This window comes from Salminus brasiliensis, chromosome 4, assembly GCF_030463535.1.
Source record: "Salminus brasiliensis chromosome 4, fSalBra1.hap2, whole genome shotgun sequence".
Classification (NCBI taxonomy): Eukaryota; Metazoa; Chordata; class Actinopteri; order Characiformes; family Bryconidae; genus Salminus; species Salminus brasiliensis.
In genome coordinates, this window is record NC_132881.1 from 28,092,505 (window position 1) to 28,110,805 (window position 18,301).

General features: G+C 40.2%; 2 protein-coding genes across 4 annotated transcripts; one reads left to right on the top strand and one right to left on the bottom strand.

The window, feature by feature from the left end:
- Window positions 1–2,566: 2,566 nt before the first annotated feature.
- On the bottom strand, window positions 2,567–4,898 carry LOC140554305 (osteoclast stimulatory transmembrane protein-like). Its single transcript, XM_072677190.1, has 2 exons — window positions 4,038–4,898; window positions 2,567–2,860 (listed from the first exon to the last, which is right to left on the bottom strand). The coding sequence occupies exons 1-2, from the start codon at window positions 4,896–4,898 to the stop codon at window positions 2,567–2,569; spliced, it is 1,155 nt and encodes a 384-aa protein (XP_072533291.1).
- A 4,532-nt stretch (window positions 4,899–9,430) lies between these two features.
- On the top strand, window positions 9,431–17,892 carry mavs (mitochondrial antiviral signaling protein). 3 transcript variants are annotated; one of them, XM_072677840.1, is made up of 6 exons: window positions 9,431–9,511; window positions 12,019–12,078; window positions 12,172–12,301; window positions 12,482–12,662; window positions 13,694–14,436; window positions 15,352–17,892. In XM_072677840.1, exons 3-6 carry the CDS (start codon window positions 12,179–12,181, stop codon window positions 16,219–16,221), a joined length of 1,917 nt encoding a protein of 638 aa, XP_072533941.1. In that variant the 5' UTR covers window positions 9,431–9,511; window positions 12,019–12,078; window positions 12,172–12,178; the 3' UTR covers window positions 16,222–17,892. The 3 variants fall into 3 exon arrangements, with proteins under 3 accessions (XP_072533941.1, XP_072533942.1, XP_072533944.1); XM_072677841.1 differs by having other exon boundaries at window positions 13,694–14,409; XM_072677843.1 differs by having other exon boundaries at window positions 12,482–12,599.
- The last annotated feature ends 409 nt before the right edge of the window (window positions 17,893–18,301 follow it).

An 18,301-nucleotide genomic window follows, 5' to 3' on the forward strand; every position in this document is an offset into this window, starting at 1 on the left:
TCAGTAATTCTTCTGAAATTAAAATTCTCACAGTCACAAGCTGATTCTTGTGTCTCTTAAATAATTGTGATGTTTTTAAAAGTTTGTTAACTGTTTTTTTTGTGTGCTTCCCATCAAATCTCATGCACCATATGTGTATTAGCGGACATATTCTATGCATACATCTTGGAAACAGGTTCTGTTCTATATGCAAAAACAGTTTGTGATTCTCAGATACCAAAAGCTGCGTTATACTGTGGGATGTAACAGTACACAAAAGTCAAGGTTCGGTTCTGAACAGTTTGGTACAAGGGAAAAAAAAACAAAAACAAATTTCCATATATACCCTAATAGTGTGTACCACGCATCTCCATACAACTGCGTGCAAATACATGGATCATCACACCTTATAACTGGTGAAAATAGAATATTCCTAATTTAGTTCAAAAGGAGGACAAATTCCAACAGCAATCATTTCTGTTAATATCAAGAGAGTGTAACACACGAGGCACCATGCACCACTCGATTCACTCTTCACAGCACTCGATTCACTCTTCACAGCACTCGATTCACTCTTCACAGCACTCGATTCACTCTTCACAGCACTCGATTCACTCTTCACAGCACTCGATTCACTCTTCACGCCATCTTTAAACTGCAGTCAAAGTAAGCAAAAACTGAATTTCTTCAAGTTTATTGCCAGCAAATTTGTACATCAAATATTTAATACGAAAATAAGTTGCTATGCTGTGAGACTGCTTAATGGTTTTAGTCAGTATCTGATTTTCTTGATGAGACTGAAGCTCTCATTTGAGTTTATCTTCTTAAATGAACCACTAGTTTCATTCTGGCCTGTTTGGGCATTAGAGATCACAACTGCACGCTTTAGAGTGAAACCATTCAAGCTGTAAACGAGTCTGAACATATAATGAACTTATAAACCACTCACTAGTTGTGTTTATAGCGAATCCTGTCCCTCGTAAACGAATCGGTTGAAAGAGGCATTCAAACTATTTAAATGTATGTTCAGATAAATCGATTCAGGAGACGACTTAAAAATCTGTGATTTGTTTATTCGTGGTTCTGAAATCAGCACAGAAGCATAAAAGCGTCCCTGTGAATCTCTGTTGACTAGCTGTAAAACTAAGAAAGCAAAGCTGAGGTGGTTTGCGGTCAGATCACCCTAGTTTAAATACCCTTACAGAACAACGCTTCCAAACGCTTAATTAAAGCTACTCCACCTCAAATCATAAAGATTATGAATGAATACCTGATGAGGTTAGCTAGCTAGATAACTGAGGGAAAATGTCAGTTAGCTGTCTGCTAATGCTAACACAGATGGAGCTTTTCAAACCAAATGCACTTTAAACACATTTAACTTTATACCACATTTTGCACAATTCCATCTCTATCCACTACAAGAAGTGTGAAGCGTGCTTATCATCGTCTTACCATGCATTTACGAATTATTTCCTCAGGCGTGAGAAGCAAACGGAGGCCATAGACAAACCTGCATTCAAAAGGGGCGGTTCGCGGTTCGTGTGGGCGTGGCACAGTTATACGCAGACAAGTGTCAATCAAAGATTACGTCTAAGGCCCGGTTAACGCCTGGCATTGACATCATAAGTGGTCAACACAAAGTAGAGGTGTGAACGGGACACAGTGCGCCTTGAGGACGCACATTGTAATCCGACCACTCAAGCCATTTTCGGAGGTGATCAGAGACGCATAGGACCACATTATTCTTTAAGTGTGACAGGGCAAAGCACCGCCTGTATCAACCGCGTCACTGCCCAAACCGGAAAATACCCTGATGACCGTAAGCCCACTGCCCATGTGAGTTAGCTGAGCACACTACAGTAACAAACTAACTAATGGGTGAAAGCGATACTTGTGGCAAAAAAAATAACAATTAATATTAAGCTGCTTATGTAATATTAGACTGCAAAACGGGATGTTTTTGCAGCGTAGTTAACATGTATGGGCTGTAGAGTAATGCTACATTTGTAACATTTTACCTATACCCTTTTATTTCCCCAAAACGTCTGCGATGTCTGGTTTTCTATCACATGTGCCATGTAGAAGTGTCACTGTTTTACACACAAAGTACATCACAACATATTTTTCTTAAGCTTCAGAGAAATGCCATAAATGACATGCACTTCCTGGTTAGTGGGTTGAGATGGGCCTTTATTACATAGCCATATTAAAAGACTTACATTAAAAATTATTCTCCTCCAGGATCAAATGAATCCTAATAGGATCAGGCGATTGATACATATAGGATTGTGCAAAATACATAACTGAATATTTAGTGAGTTTAGTATGAATTATATATATATATATATATATATATATATATATATATATATATATATATATACACACATATATTAGTTGTATAAACATGTACAGTATTTTTAGTAAATGTGAAGCACACACTAGTTTTAGTGAAAATAAATGCTACAATAAATGTCTTATACAGTATAATTGCCAAAGTACAAAACATCTGCTATGTAGCCTATAAAATAATTCTCTGATATTTACGACAATGGCTAGTTCTATGATAGATATCTTATCATCTTGTTCATCTCGCCTGTCTTTTCTCTAGGATTTTCCACAGGAGGTACTGAGTACGATGTTCCTCACGGCTGCGGTAAAAGGATGCGCAGACTTTGCGTCGCAGGCGGCGAGCAAACACCTCCCCCAGTACTATTAAGAAACTAGTAGCCAGGAAGACACAGATGGAGGTCAGCGTGGAGCGATTTGGCGCAGAGAGAGAGTGAACACACCCTGGAGGCATCATCCGCACAGTGTAGGGATAACGTTTATACATATCACTAATACTATGAGGAATGAAGCCAATATATTCACCCTTTATCTGAAAGATAAACAAACAAGAAAGAAAAGCAGAGAATGATTTTAACATGCTTATTTAAAATCCTTTCAGTTCACAGACATCTGAAATCTTGCGTCATTCGCCATTGCGTCTATTTTTTCTCTAAAATACCAGATCCTCTAATACACCAGATCCTCTGAACATGGGTTGTTAATAAGTGGAAATATGAATATTGCTACACTGATGCTACAATCACACTAACACTCCTGCGCACTGAAATGACACCATGTGAGGTCAATTGCTACTAAACTTGTAAATAACACTATTATATAGTGAAACCAGCTAATGCACTGAAAATGTACTCTACCACTCCCAGTGAAACATAACTTCAATCAAACTTGCTGTTTTTGTAGCTCACATAGACAAAGGCTCCAAATCCAGGGGTTCATGGACACAGGGGATTGTTGTAAACTGAGATGCCAGTGTTTCAGGGTGCTCCCTTGGCTGTGTTACCTTCTGGCTCTCTACTTTTATTCAGATCTACCCGAGTGGTCAGCCACACTGTGATACTGTTCAACATCCTGTTCTCCATTAATCCAATCACCAACTAATTCCATCTCTCTACCTTCTCCGACCCTCCTTAAAGTTTACATGGACTCTAACTATGTGCCACTATTATTATTACCACCATTAACCGTCATTACTCTCAATATTTTTCACCACTATGATTGTATTAGTTAAATTATGATGATATCAGCACACAAGCAGAAGAACAGTCTTATGTTGTGGTACAGTGACTTTTTATCAATAATTTGTAAATAGTTCTAGGAGGATGAGTCCCCCAAGACAGTCCTGGTTCCTTCCAAGTTTCTTTCTCCAGCTCTGTGTTTTTCCTTACCACTGTCCTGTGCCCTGTCCTTTTACTGACTCTTGTAAAAAAGAGTCTTGTAAAAAAAAAAGAGACTTGTAAAAAGTGCTACACAAATAAATTTGATTTGATTTAAAAAAATTGACAAAGCATAATTCCAGAGAAAATCTATTGATATTTTTTTTATCACAGGCTGTGAGAGATGCAATTTTCAAAATTCCCATTCATTTCCTGTCATTTAAAAATACAGCTTGGACCCAGATTATTATAGAGACTGACATATTTCTACATACCTACCTACCTATTTTTGGAAAGAAAATACTGGGTGTGTTGATATTACTGTGTACTCACTTTCATGACAACGTGCACAGCAGCATGTATCTCAGGGATGTCGGAGGCCCAGGACAGTAGATTCTGCAGTGACCAGTAAACAAGGTGGTCCAGGCCCAGCATGAGCCCACATATCAGAGCGTAATTGAACAGGGCCAACACCCCCCAGAGACCACGCTTCAGCTCACGCGCATTCATCCTTATCCCTGATGTCTTTACTAGCTTCTTTTGGTAGCACTCAGGGAGCGTGATGTCTCCGCTCACTCTCCGCAAAGCTTCCATCAGCTGTCGTGACTGGTACACATTATCGTGTTTAATTTGTGTCAGGTAACCTTTCACATAGGCCACCGACCTGCCGATCATTAAAAGCACAAAAAGTGCAGCGATTGACTTCTTGAGAACCTGGGAAGTCTGGCCTATTCTGCTGTGTAGCTGCGTCAGCTCTGTTCTCACGTTGTCAGATGCTTCAGCGAGGCTCCTCTCCATGCCCCTCACATCCATGTTACTCACAAGGTTTATTAAGTAGCTTGATTTTTTTATGGAGGGCAGTTTATGTAATTCCTTTTCAATATCTTGTAGAGCTACCTTGGGCACCCAGCTGGATTCCAACACGCTGAGGGTGATGTTGCCTGCGCTGCATTTCAGCATGTGAAGGCTGCGGCCTACATTGTAGGTGATGTTGGGCACGCAGGAGGTGATGGCATACAGCAGCGCAGTGGACAGGATGATCTTGCGGCCCTGTTTGGTGCCCAGTGAAGGCACGGTCACTGTTATCACACAGCGTACTGGGTGCACCAAGATCAGCAGCACTAACATCACACACGCACACATGCCAGCTATTATGCCAGCCACAAAGAGGTCATAGGCCAAACTTAATGACATCCACAAAAACAGCAGAGTCGAGATGGTCGAGGAGACAAGGACACAGAGGAGAATGAGGATTAGCATCTCACAAGCATCTGATGGACAGGGTTTGGAGTAAACATTCCACACAAAAGCCATTTTACCATTTAGACGCTGTCTGAAAAATACAAAAGACGCATTTCAAATGAACGCTTTGAAAAACAAGGCAAATCAAGAAAACATACTACTGTGGATATCATTTCAGAAAATCCTCCTTTAAAGCAGCAGTCCCTAAGATTTTTCATTTCAATTGAAAGCAGTAGTCTTTCTGAGTGGGGAGGGGCAAAAATATTGTAATAAGTGGTATCAGTGTTGTGTGCGACCATCCCTGCAAAAGTCTAATATTTTAATTAAAAAAATAGTGGTCTGGTAGGTTTTTGTGGGAGCTTCCTGGCCATATCAGGTCTTTACGTACTTACGTCACATGCACAGCCTCAAAAAAAAAAAAGGATCCAGCACCACCTGCTTATAACCTGAGCAACCAAAGAGCTGCTAATGGCACTGATACAAACAGAACGGCTACTGCCAGAGCTACTGCAAACTTGGAGATATCAGAGCGGCCAATAAGTTAAGCTAATATCTAGCAAGCATTTTGCTTTAATCTCAATTGCGCTGTCCCTGTTTTGTTATTTTATTTAGATACATTTATGTTAGGTTAACTGTATTTGAAAGTAAAGGTGCATTGTTGTCAATGGTGAAGTTCAAAATATTAATTCCTACCCGAGTGGTCAGCCACACTGTGATACTGTTCAACATCCTCTGTTCTCCATTAATCCAATCACCAACTAATTCTATCTTATAACCTTCTCTGAGTTCATTTCCGCCCACTTATCTGGCCTGTCCTGATGGAAGACCGATCACTCGGCTCCCCTGCACCTGCATCAGGCCAGCTGCCCACCCACCAGACCGACCACCAGGCCCCCCTGCCACCCCTGCCAAAAACATACATCTATTCCATTAAAGTTTTCAGTTTTAGCCACACCCTCTCTAGAATGTGCAGATGCCAGAGAGAGCTCAAGCCTTTAAAGCCTAAATTCTTTAAGACTTGTTTTATTGACCTTCTGACCAATTAATAAAAGAATAAAATTAATGTTAAAACTAACTAAAACATATAACACTCAAAATTGTTTAACCTCTTATAACCTTCTTACTTTTCAAACTTACAAATCTGTTACATGCAGTGCATGGACAATCCACAAGAAAACATCTAATTATTATTATTATTATTATTATTATTATTATTATTGTTGTTGTTGTTAATTTATGCCATTCATTATTTATTATTAATAAATTATTAAATTAATTATCATACTAATGCTGCAGAGATCTCAAAACCTCAAATATGATACTCTTGTCTTTAAAATGTTTTAATACAGTTTGAGCTGTAACCACGACACCCTATGGCAGTGTGGGAGGAGGTAATACAGCAAGTTATGTTAATTTTAATCAAGGATGAAGATTTTATCATACATGGTGCACCGTAGCTTTTTGCATGCTGTGGGGGCTCATTTCATTCAGGTGTTCTTTTTATTTTTCACCCCTTTGAAAAGAGAACAGGTAAAAAGTATATTTTTGACACTTACAAAAACTCTCTAGGTGGGGTCATGAGTCTTGACGGCATATCCATTTGTTCTCCTTGAAAACAGGCATAGCAAAAGAATCAAACAAAAATTAAAAATCAATAATAAAAATCAATAATAAAAGATAAAAATTATGTTTTTTGCTCATTACAATACAAAATTACAATATTTTAAAGAAGGGTTCTACATAGTACTCAGAAGGATTCTCATATCAATAGTTAAACCTTTTTGGTGCTACAAAGAAATGGTTTTTAAAGGTTCTGTAAAGAGCCATATCCAAAAGGTTTTTCACCAATCCAAAGAGGCATTTTACCAGGCAAAACATCTTTTAAGTACCCAAATAGTTCTTTATCATTCCTTTGAGTCACCTATTAATAAAGAATCCTCAAAGAATGTAAATAAATCTCATTCAGTTTTGGGCAGCGTCATTTGACTCCAACAAAACTCAAAACTCTGAATAAAAAATACATTCTTACCTTCTGTGTTCAGTCTATTCACAAAGAAAGCTAATAATGTTCAGATTTGTAGTACTAAATGACTAATGCTGTGTAGTCGAGTATAGAGATCTGTTAGTGAGTGAGTCATTTATATACACTCAAACCTGAACAACGCCCACTTCCCTCTTTGCTATCGAACTGTCCGTCTCCCTCTCCCTCAAACACACACTCACATCTTAACATACAGAAAAATGTAGTAATGGTAATTATCCAGGCAAATCAACATCATTTATGAGTAACCCAGAGGTGACAACGGGAGGGAACACCTTTATTAAAGCAACAAGATAAACCTTGAGAAGATTCGATGCTCGAAAGAGGAACCCATCCTCCTCTAGTCAACAGCAGATAGCAAAACAAGAACAAAGCAAAAGAAAAAAGAAGAAAAGACTAAAGAATAGACAATAATAAATAATTACTATAAGTGTTAGTATTCAGTATTCTTTTATTATTATTTTTTAAATTATATTATTAGAAGTCGTCTCCGAGTGAGACTGAGACTTACATGCAGGATTGTTGTGAGGGTGTATTAGCATAAATATGTAATCAAGTATGGCATAGGGCAGGTGAACAATCTAGGACTGGATAGTTGTGTGTTCAGTTGGAGTCTGTGCAGGAATCAGTCTTATCCAGGGATTGAAAAGGGTGACACAGCCGAAGGGTGAATGGGACATGCAGCTGGCTCCAAGGTGGTCAAGAATGTACCAGAGAGCAGGTGAGTAGAAACATCCAATCAAAGTTGAACTTACACCACAATCTACATGGTGGTGATTATGAAGATGTTTTAACAGATCGCTGTAATTTACAGGACAAGAATACACAGTACACCATGAATATAGTAGGAAATAGGGTCTGCAATAAGGATGGAATGCACTGAGGAGATCCTTTTGAATAAATGCTGCCATTACTGAGTTATAAGGGCAGCTGAGATATGTGGAGTACAGCTGCAGTTACTCAGTGAGCCAGCCAGTGCAACACTGACATCTGCTGTTCTTAAGGAGTTAAAACAACATACACATTTCACCAGAAGGCCAGTTAGAACAGACTTAAGGCAGTAAAGGGATTATTATTTGTATAGTAGTAGTAGTAATAATATTTATTATTGTTGTTATCATTATTATTATTATTATTAATAATAATAATAATTCTATTCCTGCCTTAATAATTCTACTCCAGAACCACTGTGACCCTAAACAGGAAGAATAAGATAAAAAGCTGGATGGATGGATGGATGGATGGATGGTCATTAGCGTCATCATCAGTGTCATAATTGCATTATACATGTAATGTAAATGTTCTTGAAAAGTCTCATTCACTTTTTCTTAACATATTATTTAAATACTGCTGCTTCCTCCCTTTTTTGACAGCTACAACCTGGCAGTAATTGGAAAGTCTCACTATGACGAAAACATCCCTCTAAACCTGCCACAAGATTCACTGCATTAACCGTTCCTTTCTTACACTGCCACATTCAGCAGACGTTCACTGCTCATGTTTATCTTTGGTAGCTTTTAATCCGTGTGTCTTGGGCCAGCCCTGATTCCCAAGTGACTACAGCTGCAGTGGAGACTAGTGCACCTGCACAACAGTGTTTCAACACATATATCACAGTAAAGATACAGTAACATAAAGCCAACACACATTAAAAATGCATATACACAAATTCGGATGTGGCTCTTATTGTTAGGCGTTACAGCTGATGCAGCAGCAGCCAGTTTCTTATGCCTATAATGTTACATTTAAAGAAACCATGTCAATTAAGACCAGTGTTAGTTTGACTGTCCTGATTAATCGATTCAACTCAATACACCCCTTAATATCTCCTTTTAATTATGGATGTACGCTGCCAAGGATTTTGGACACAGCCCTTAGAATAATCCTAACTTTCCCCTTATACAGCGCCCCGTTTATATACATTAGCAGCAGATCCTTAAAGTCCTGTAAGTTGTTAGGCGGGGCCTCCATGGATCGCATCAACAAGTTTAGGTGCCCATGACAATGTCTCTGTCCTTTCTTGGACCACATTTGGTAGGTACTGACCACTGCATTCTGATAAAACCTCACAAGACCTGCCTGATGTTTTTGGGGATGTTCTGACCCTCCAGTCATCTAGCCATCACAATATGGCCCCTTTTCATAGTGGCTCAGATTCTTATGCTTGTCCATTTTTCCAGCTTTCACTGCTACACATTGAATCCCACCCCTTGACAGATGCCACTGTAGATGAAGATAACCTGTCATCAGTATATTTAGGAGATATAAGTTATATCATGTATGGTTTATCATGATTTATACCCAGAGTGACCTCTAAAGTCTGATCTGAATAGAGAGGAGGAGGAGGAGGAAGAAGGGGAGGGGGAAGGGGAAGGGGAGGGGGAAGGGGAAGGGGAGGGGGAAGGGGAAGGGGAGGGGGAAGGGGAGGGGGATTCGCTCAGCGCGCAGCTGCGGAAGACGACGGAGTGAAAGTAAAGTCTGGCTGGCTTGAGCAGGAGTTCCTTAACTCACTTCTGATTTGAAGGTATGTCAAATCCTGCTTTTCTTCAAAACAGGAATACACCATATTGGTAGCTCCGAATATCAGATACATTTTTCCCTGTCCTTCGTGTTCCGCTCTGCGTGAACACCACCATTACTGCCTGTCCTGCAGACCTAGATTTGGTTGATGCAAGCAGTGGTAGCTTCAGCTGCAGCATGGCAGAAGACACACATTGTCTCTGTTGTTGAAATGTTCGGTGCTCGTCTGGGATTCAGCCAGCAGCTTCCATGTTATTCCTGCTTTGCTTTGGGTAATACAGTCCGTCTAGTTTACACCTCTGGCTACGAACAGCGCGTGACTCGTCTTGTCGACTTTCCTTGTCTCTTAAATGCGAGTATGAGGAAGGCATTGTGATCTAGGCGTGCCTCGCGCACACTTGGGCTCCTTTCTGTCCTTGAGAAGTTCCTCCAGCTTTAAATAACAAATAACGCAGCGACCCGTCATCTGACCGGGCCGTATGCCATCAGCTATTTGACAGGTAATTAAAGTGTGTGGATAGCCTACGACTGGACCTGAGCCAGAAGAAGGCCTCGGGAGGACACCTGCCTGTATTTCCAGGTTTGAGTGGGTTCACGTGTGCATTCCAGTACACACAACTGATAACTCAGAGACTTTGCTCTTTGGTGTCTTAACCTCTAAGAGTGACCTCTATTAAGTGCTTTTTCTGGACCGTTTAGTGTGTGTAATGTGTGTAGATGGGCGTGGGTGTGGGTGTGTGCAAACGAGAGGGTCAGTTTGTGTGAAAGTGACTGAGTTTGAAGGGCAGTGCGGTCATAGAGTCAATGCCGCCTGTTTCAGATGCCTGTGTTTAGGAAATCACAACAGATGAAATCAGCTGAGCTGTTTAAGTGCAAACAGACAAGGGCTTCTGCTGCCATCGTTTCATCGAATATGTTCCTGGTAAACAGTGTGGTTAAACCAGGATTGCAAATAATGCTGGATTTGGTTAATTACTTGCTTGTAAGAGGATTCTTACAAGAATTTCCTAGCAGGGCATGTATAAATGCATGCACATAAATATTTCTGTTTCTGTGTGGGATTTTTTGCAGTAGGTCCAATTAGACGTCCTTTTGCAAAAGCGGGACAACTATTCTACGTCAGACCAGGGTGATTATAGCAGTGGTTGAAACTGACGCAGGATGTTTTTTTCAAAGTCAAAGTGCAGTCAGTTACGGTTCACTTCATTGCAAACAGTATGTATGTGCTAGTCTAAAAATCTGCAGAGGAATACAGAACATTTTTGTTCTATAGAGCTTTTTACAGATGACAACACAGAAAGGTCAGTCTGTAAAAATGAGTCTGAAGCACAGTATAAATCATATTAGGCTTCTGTACCTTTCCATGTACAGTGGGCCTTTGCACTGAGCTGAGTCTGGAGATCATTAATTTGTTACTAGCTGGGTAATGTCCAGGTCTTACAGCTCAGATTATGTCACTTATAAACACCAAGGCTTTTTTCTGCCTTTCCAGGTCATTATATTTGACTGTGTTTTTTTAAGATTATTACTTCTGAATAAAACATTTTAGTCTACTTACATTTCTGAAGACGTTTAAAAGTAGGGAATTTTTGTAGGGAAACCATTTGTGATGATGCAACAGGTTGATTATGCCTTTATCTTGAGGTTTCACATCTTAAGGATAGCTTCTCTCAGATAAGCCAGATAACATGCCCATGTGGAGTCTTTATGGGGCAGCCCAACTGGGAACCAGAAAGTTTTACCTTCGGGTCCTATGTTGGCCCCACGTATGAATGGCCACCAGGGTCAGTGATAAGACCAAGAGGGGTTAAACATCTGGGTTGTACACTGCCATCGGGGACTAGATGGGACCCATGTGAGATTAAGGTGGGCTGTACTGATGGGGCTCATTTGGGAAGCCCAGTCGGGTTGCAGTAACAACATATTTAAACCTACTCAGAGCCCATGCCTACTTGGAATCCACCAGGAACCCACCTAGCCAGTTCTATCCATGTGAGCCCCACATGAGCATATTGGCTGAAAAGTACATTTACATTTACATTTACATGAAAAGTCTCATTTTTGAAAGAAAATTGTGTTGGACTAGTACTCTGTCCCAGAAGAGGTAGCTATTCTGATGAACCACGTCATATCCACAAGCGACTCTTGTCAGTTAATTACAGCATTATTATATGTTAGAGATCATTAGAGATATTAGAGGCACATTCATATAAATGGGTACTGGCATCAAGCTGATTGTTTGAGCAGTTTGGATAGTGCCTCCTTGTAGAGAATCTTCATTCTAGCACGAGTGCATAAGTGAGTGATGGAGGATGTTTATTAATTAGTTAATCACAAGCCAAGTCCATGAGGTGCTTTGTATCTAAAAACAATTGTATTGGGCATCAACTGGTACTCGATATATCAGTACCGGGCAAGTTGTATCAGTTGCTACTGAAATGATTTATGAGAACTGATTTTATTTATTTTTTTACATGAATGTGACTTTTCTTCTTCTCCTTTTCTTTCCAGTGCTGAGGAAGTAACATCCAGAAAATTCAAACCTGTGTTGCCAATTTTGACAAGTTAAAGGTACTAATAATTTTACCTTCCTACCAAAGACACCATTCACTGAAAAAGCTTAAACTTCAGCTCAAACTTTCCTTCTCTCCCACTCTGTGCCAGTGTGAAGATGACGTTTGCAAGTGACAAGCTGTACAATGATGTCATAAAGAAGATGTTGGCTCAATTGGCTTCAAAAGTGAAAGTGAGAGAAATCGTACCTCATTTGCCCTGCCTCACGCTTACTGATCGGGTAATTGTCCTTTTTTGTGGAAACTATAACTGCACAGTGTTACAATGCACACACATATTGTGAATTGAATTGACCATGTAGAGTAGCCCTTTTTGGTAATGGTATCCTTTTAATAAAAGTATTGATAGTAATGTGCAGGAGAACTGAACCATGTTCAGTTATTATGCTGATGTTTTACAGGAGGAGATAGAAGCTAAGAGAGAGGTTGCAGGCAACTACAATGCTATGACATTGCTGGTGGACTGCCTGCGCAGGCGAGATAACTGGCCTGAAGAGTTCATCAGTGCACTGCATGATTGTGAGCAGTTTACCCTGGCTGATGAGATCAGAAACTCTTATGACAAAATAAAGGGAATCACCCGTAAGCAAGTCTTTTACAATTTCACAACTTATTATTCAGATGCTACATTTTTGGAAGTGGGAACTGGGTATTTTCCAACTAGGTTTCTTACTGTTTTAGCGATGTATGCTCATGTCAGCTGTTTAATGTTAGTTAAAAATGTATGCTCACAGTTAACAACCATTTGCTTGTTTTGAATGGAATTAACTGATTTTTTGTTTAATTATTCTTCCATTACTCCTGTCTGGAAGGCCATTTAAATTTAATCTTCTTACCTGGAAGTCTGAAACTTCCCCGTTCCCACTTGAATGGGCTTTAATGCACCCCAGGTACAAATAATAGAAATGTACATGTAAAGGTCTTTAAGCTCCTTAAAGGCACACTATTTTCATTAGAGATAAAGGGAATGAGGGTAATTCAGGGCAAAGAAAAACAAGTACAATTCAGTTCCCTAACCAGAGGTACTGAAGACATACCCTTGGGGTTGGCACCTCAGGAACAGACTGATACTGTTTACTGTTCTGGGAGTGCACATTAAATTGAATAATAGGGAAAGCTGCAGTTTACTATAATCATGTTACTACTGTATGTAACTAATGTCTTATGTTTGCACTACATAATTTTATATTTAGATATAATTAGATTTAATTTAAATATAATTAGTAAAATCTCATGCATTTGTGGCGGTCACTTTAAGTTCCAAGACCAGGCACATTATAATGTTAATATTTGTACACGAGAGAGAGCAAAGATGCCAACAGGAATGCACATGGTGGTTAGCTCTAAGTTGTAGCCTGTTTGTTCTGCCTACTGCTGTTATCCTGGATTGTGATGTGTGGAGTGTGGGTGCTTTCCAGTCCAATAAATGGTCTCCATTGCACCACACCTGCTGTCTCTTGTGTGTTCCCTCTGGAGGATAGGGCAAATACCTAACCACCCAGTAGCCTCTCTCTCCGGGAGTGTTGGAAAAAGTTGGGAAAAAACAGGTCTAATAATGTCAGATTTATTCTTTAAGTGTATACTGAATTTTTTCTTGTTTTTTTTATCTTCAGGCCAGAGACCAGCCCCTTCTGTGGCTGCTGCTGCTTCAGGTCCTGCTGCTGCCGCCCCTTCTGCCTTGCCTCCTGCACCTGTTTCTGTCCCTGTCACTGCTTCTGCAGTTGCTCCATCTCCTTGTCCAGTGGCAGCCTCAGTGACCACAGTTACCACAGCAACAATCCACAAGGCCCCACATTCGACCCCTCCCTTGCTGACCCCTTCCCCAGTGGAAACCCCAGATCCGTCGGCTGTCAACTCTCCCCCAGAGTCCCTTCGAAGAAACAATGGCCTCGATGAAGCTTCAGTATCAGCTCCTGAGGCTCCGGCACCCCCTCCTCCTAAACCAGCCCAGCCTGCTAAACCCTCACCTCCAGTCTCAGCTTCCCCTGCAGTGCCCCCTTCTCCAGTCTCTGCTCCTACGGTGACCCCCTCTCTTCAGCAAAATGAAGTCTCTTTCAGCAACGGAGCAGCACCCAGTTTAGACTCCTCAAGTGACCTTACTCTTAATGCTATTTCTGAACTATCCTCAGCTGCTGACACTTCCCTTCCTACTAGCACAATTACCACTTCCCTATCCCAGGCCAACACTCCAGGCACCTCTTTCCAGCCTCCTTCTGCGCCTGAAGAGAGCAAAATACCGCTGGCAGTCACAGAGAGCACTACCTCTGTGAACCACCCCATACAAGACACCAACCCTCCAGAAGAAGTGGCTGTCGTAGTTCAGGAAATGGTAAATGTCAGCTCAACTGTAAATCAGGTAATACACTTACCTGTCTGTAGTCTCAGGAAGGTGAACCCCTTAAACTTCAAGCTTATTTATTTAATAAATTATTCAGCAAATAATAAGATATGTTTGCAATCAAAATTATTCAATGTCCCATTGCAAATTAGGTTTATTAGCAACCTTACAAACTTTGCTGTTTGTAATAAACCAATACAACAAGAGCAATTTAAACAGCTCAACATAACTAATATAAGTGCTTTCTCCAAATTCAACACAGAATGCCACTACTACTGCAGTCTCATGACAAGCATCTTTAGGGCAATGGCCTTTAGTTCACTTATATTTTTGAGTTTGCGTTTTTGTGCTTTTTTGGGTCAGTAGTTCGGGCATGGAGACCTCCAGCGCTTCGTAAGTGCCTTAGTGTGCAAAAAGAGACCTGCCATTGATCTTGCTGCAGGTGTAGCCAGTGTGCCCTTAACATGACCTGCACTTCCAACTGTTCCATCTCTAGATGGAAGATCAGTGCCTTTGCTGTTGGATCAAAAACTCATCAACTCATCTTGACTTTGCCATTTTTCTAACATGCAATCAACATCACAGTCAACAAACCCCTGGCTAGTAAAGGTATGTGATATGTTTCCTCTCAAGCACACCTGATGCAACTAATGAAGCCCTTGATTTGTAAATGTTTCCCAAGAGGGATTCTATTCAAAGGGTTTAATAATTCTAAGACTGCAGTGGTCAACAAAAGTGGCATTTTGTTATGAAATTAGAGAAACCACTTGTTATTAGTTGTGTTGAACTATTTCAGATCAGTTTGTTGCAAACAGCTGAACATTTGTAAATGTTGCTAATTAACCTAATTTGCACTGGAATTTGAAACATTTCAGTTGCAATATATAAATTCATTAACATGCTTCATATTCATATTCATTCATTCATATACAGCGCATGGAAACTGTACACTCCACATTGCCTCCAAACTCCCAAGCTCAAGGATCATCTTCAGGAACGGCACAAGTCTCACCTTCAGCATCCCACACAGCTGTGGAACGAGTGGAGTATTTCAGCAAGCCTGGCATTCTGATGGGAGAAGAGCCCTCTTACGCAAGTTCTGATGATCTTCAGATCAGCAGGCCCCCCACAGAGGCCGCAGGAGAACAACCAGAGGAGCCCTGCTCAGTCAGTTCTGATGAATTAATGATCAGTAATGCTTCCACAAACACCACTGGCTCTTCACTGACACAGTCTGCACAGCACCCTCCTCCTGCTTGCCCTGAAGTACCTAAAGAACCTTGTCCTGACACTCATCCTGTAGCTCCTGGAAACTTGGTTCTAAACTCTACCCCTGAAGAAAACAGCTTTTCAGAAGGAGATGCTTCTCTCTCTCATAGTCAGCCGGTGGAGGACCACTATGAGTCTTTCTGTCAGAGTTTGCAGACAGAGCCAGGCACACTGGTGAATGTCGTCCAAATTCGCGAAGAGCCATCATTCCTAAATCTCAATGGTCAGCCTCCAAGCATGATTGGTCAAGCAGTTCACAGGAATGAAAACCAAGCAAGTCCAAACCACACTAGTGCAACTGAGAGTCCTTCTTGGTCTGTCACTGAAAATCAACCTAGCCTGAAGAACCAAGGCATTACACAGACCACACGGAAGAATGAAGTTCATACCAGTGAACAGGCTAGTGCCTGCGCAGAGCAAGAGCAGAAAGAAGAGGCTCAAAGAATGCTGCTCCAGCCTGACCCGCGCTTTATTGCGGCTGCAGCAGCTATTGGCATGGCTGCTATCTTCATAGCCTGGAAGGTCAGACACTAATACTGCAATGTAAATGCTGGAGAGTAACAACTTGTTAACTCTTTAAGGCCACCACTGAAGCCCTGGAAAAGCACCAAAGTATCTTAACATAAAAGCAATGCTATGTTCCTGTCTGCTGCTTTGCAAAACCACTTACAGTGTATCCAAATGCACTGATTTGAACTTTTGTCCTGATTGTCTAACAAGCCCCACTGTCTCAGCTGACACTGGTACATACAGCTTAGTATTTCTGCAGAAATGGTGGGATGTTTGATGTTGTCTTATTATCTCAGAGTCTAGGGGCAGGGATTGTGCACTGATTCTACAAGCTTAACAAATGTTGCATGCAGACCCCACTGGGTGTCCTGATAGAGGAGTCAGTTTCAGTGTCAGGACAAACCTGTAAATGTTATATTAGATTATGTCATTATGAGGTGGAGAATAGTGATGAAGATGGCAATTGGGGTTCAACAGCCCCAGCAGATTTCTAGGACAAGCATTCTAGCAAATTTCTCTATAAATAGCAATTGACATGTGTTTTTATGACCACATATTTGCATATGTCCACAAATAATATCATTTATATTATATTATTGTTATATTGCCTCAATATCTGATTCGCATTATGTAATGTGTCAGCTTGCATCATTTTTCTATTCAGTACCACAGAGCCAAATGTGAACTGACATATGTCTTGTGGTGTGTACTTTTGTAACAAAATTGTCCTATTGGGGGCAAGTTTGTGTTTTAATGTTTTGACCCCCAAACGTCCTTTACAAGCCCCAAGAAGAATTTTAATCTAAAGAGCAGATAACTTATAGAGTAGTACAACTCTAGGGACCCTTGTTGCAGGCAGACTGGAGTACATAATTTTTTGGGGGGGGGGCTAAACAGAATCCGTACACAGTGCACAGTTTGTGTACTATGCTGCACTATTTTGACAACAGTGTCTAATTGCTGTTTATTGTGACATTAATAATTAAAGACTCTGGATCCTTATATGCAAGTTTTGCAGGGCATTTAATCTGTAAAGAAAAGAAGAGAAGCCAAGTATCAGATGACCTTTATTTGGGGATAATGCTGTGTAAGCCTTTCCACTGGACCGTTATTTTATCGAGTGCTGAGAGTTCATGTCTCATTTAGTTAAAAGTGTTTTAATAGCCTTGTTTTATATATGCCCTTGACTTCAGATTCTCATTATATTGTTACCTTTTAGGCCCAATCTACCGATTTCTGTAGCTTATGTAAATATATAAACATCAGCACTTTAAAATGGGAACTACTGTTTCTTCCTGTAGACTCCTGCTTGAGCTTTGTTTTCATGTTTTATGCTTCTGTGTAGGCTGTGTTTTATGCATTTGCTTACTCTTTTCTAAACTCCTTGTAAACGGCAAACAATTTAATAAATAAAGTATATTACATTAAATGGTATTTTGGGAAATGCCATGTAATGCAAAAACACAGGAAATCTAGAAATCTGAGATCTAGTTACTATATATGTAGTAAAGTACTTTGATCTATGTGTAGTTCTTGTTTGAAACTTTAATATGAAATTCTTGTTACTTTTGAGTTCAGTTTGTCATTAATTATTCATTAAACAGAGGTGTTTGGTCAGAATGGAAAGTTCATTTGGTTAACAACAGCATAAAGATTGAAGAACCATTAAAAAAACAGAACTCTTGAGACTGGCAATGATGCTGCTGTACTTTCTTTTATAACAGAACTGTTAGCTTCTGCTTTGAGGGGATTTCTCAGTTGAGATTTTGCTGTAATTTATAGATTTCTAGCTAGACTAGAAAGATGGAGGAATGAAAGTGAAACTTGTGAGATTTGGAATTTCAGGGACTTGCAGATCTGAAATTTAAAATACATATTAATAAGGCCTTACCAAAAGAGACTGTAATAAAATGTAACAACGATACTACATATTTTCTAGCTACACACTGTATATTTTAAATCTCTCAGGTGTAGTCTATACACATATACAGCCTTGTATCTCCAAAATGTTAATTACTTTACAGGAGAAGCAAAAAGAAGCAACCATTACATTTTAATAGTGAATGTTAAGTGCCAGTAAATTTAACCTATTACTGATATCTGC

Bases quoted from the DNA above. Each gene is read 5' to 3' on its own strand.
- mavs (XM_072677840.1), top strand. From the start codon at position 12,179: ATGACGTTTGCAAGTGACAAGCTGTACAATGATGTCATAAAGAAGATG. The intron at 12,302-12,481 runs GTAATTGTCCTT...GATGTTTTACAG, and splicing joins GCCTCACGCTTACTGATCGG to GAGGAGATAGAAGCTAAGAG. The intron at 12,663-13,693 runs GTAAGCAAGTCT...TTTTATCTTCAG, and splicing joins CAAAATAAAGGGAATCACCC to GCCAGAGACCAGCCCCTTCT.
- LOC140554305 (XM_072677190.1), bottom strand. From the start codon at position 4,898: ATGTCATTAAGTTTGGCCTATGACCTCTTTGTGGCTGGCATAATAGCT. The intron at 2,861-4,037 runs GTGAGTACACAG...TTTATCTTTCAG, and splicing joins CTGTGCACGTTGTCATGAAA to ATAAAGGGTGAATATATTGG.